Source organism: Eurypyga helias, unplaced genomic scaffold (genome assembly GCF_000690775.1).
Source record: "Eurypyga helias isolate BGI_N326 unplaced genomic scaffold, ASM69077v1 scaffold33363, whole genome shotgun sequence".
Taxonomy (NCBI): Eukaryota; Metazoa; Chordata; class Aves; order Eurypygiformes; family Eurypygidae; genus Eurypyga; species Eurypyga helias.
This window is the reverse complement of record NW_010243684.1, coordinates 17,250-18,858: the sequence shown is the minus strand read 5'-3', so window position 1 is coordinate 18,858 and position 1,609 is coordinate 17,250. Positions and strand designations below refer to the sequence as shown.

Below are 1,609 nucleotides of genomic sequence, written 5' to 3'. Positions count from 1 at the left end.
AGCGGGGAAGCAAAACACCCCAGGCCCTGGCATCGGTTCCTGTGTTTGCCCAGCCTCCTGCTGGGGCTTCCTTCTGCCCGAGTCTCACCAGCAGCTTTGTTCATGGGAGCTCAGTTTGCTGCCGAGACCCAGGACAAGGGGAAAACCTGAGAGTTATCTCAGTGGAGAGCCTGATGGCAGGGAGAAGGTGCAGCCACACTGACTGCTCCTTCTCCCACCCAGGTGGCACCCTGCTAGCCCCCGGGGCTGTGGCTCCAGGCTTCCTTAGCCAAGGACTCAGGCCTTCTAGGTGCAGGTCTGTGCCCCAGGACGGGAGGGAGGAGACCCTCCAGGCAGCAGGCACAGACCTGCAGCGTGTCCCTGTTCCCTCCCACAGACGGGATCCACAGCGTGACGGCCCAGTGCGTCCTGCGGGTGATCATCATCACGGAGGACATGCTGGCCAACAGCATCACGGTGCGGCTGGAGAACATGTGGCAGGAGCGCTTCCTCTCCCCGCTGCTCTCCACCTTCCTGGAAGGGGTGGCCACCGTGCTCGCGACGCCCAAGGAGGACATCTTCATCTTCAACATCCAGAACGACACGGACGTGGGCGGCACGGTGCTCAACGTCAGCTTCTCGGCCTTGGTGCCGCGGGGCGGGCGCTACTTCAGCTCCGAGGAGCTGCAGGAGCAGCTGTACATGAAGCGCATGGCGCTGACGGGCGCCTCCATGCTGGAGGTGCTGCCCTTCGACGACAACGTCTGCCTGCGGGAGCCCTGCCAGAACTACATGAAGTGCATCTCCGTCCTCAAGTTCGACAGCTCAGCCCCCTTCATCGCCTCCCCCTCCACCCTCTTTCGGCCCATCCACCCCATCACCGGCCTGCGGTGCCGCTGCCCGCAGGGCTTCACTGGGGACTACTGCGAAACGGAGATCAACCTCTGCTACTCCAACCCCTGCCTGAACGGCGGGATCTGCACCCGCAAGGAGGGGGGATACACGTGCGTTTGCCGACAGCACTTCAGTGGTGAGCGCCCGGAGCTGGAGGCCGTGGGGGGACGGGTGTGCAGGTCCATTGGTGGTGCTGTCACCGTGGTGGGGTGCTCTTCCCAGCAGGGTTGCCTGCGGAGGTCCAGCTCTGCTTCTGGCTCTCCGTGTTTCCATGGTGCTGGATGTGCAGGGTTGAGGTTGCCATAGAAATCTGTCTTTTAGGGGAGGTGGCTTGGAGGTCTCTCAGGGACTCTGGCCACCAACTCGCAGCCTTTTTCACGGAGCAGCAGGGCCAAGCTGGACTGTGCCAGGCTGTGGCATGGGAGGCTCCTCAGCCCTGCCCCATGCCAGGGGGTGATGGACTCTGGGAGCATCAGAGGTGCTGGCTTCAGCCTGTGCCAGGCTTGAGCTGGTCTGGCAGAGCTGTGGGGCCCACACTGGCCCCACGTGCTCCCCAGAACAGAAGGGGAGGCTGGGCCTAGCTGCCCCCCTCAGCAGGATCTGATCCAGGCTGATCTGATCCTAGCCATGGGGAGAATCCCTTGGCTGGCCGGTGGCTTGTTGCCACAAGTCCCCAACAGGCTGTGGAGACCCATGCTCAGCAACTGGCAACTTGGGCGTGAGGGAAGGTGGCCTG

At 63.3% G+C, this 1,609-nt stretch overlaps 1 protein-coding gene across 1 annotated transcript in view; it reads left to right on the top strand.

Annotated features, from left to right (window-relative positions):
• Window positions 1-376: 376 nt before the first annotated feature.
• LOC104508043 (cadherin EGF LAG seven-pass G-type receptor 3-like) overlaps window positions 377-1,609 on the top strand; it is a gene marked incomplete at both ends in the record, with an annotated part of 18,337 nt that continues 17,104 nt past the window's right edge. The window contains 1 exon segment of the mRNA XM_010149514.1: window positions 377-1,009. Coding sequence (XP_010147816.1) covers window positions 377-1,009 — 633 coding nt within the window.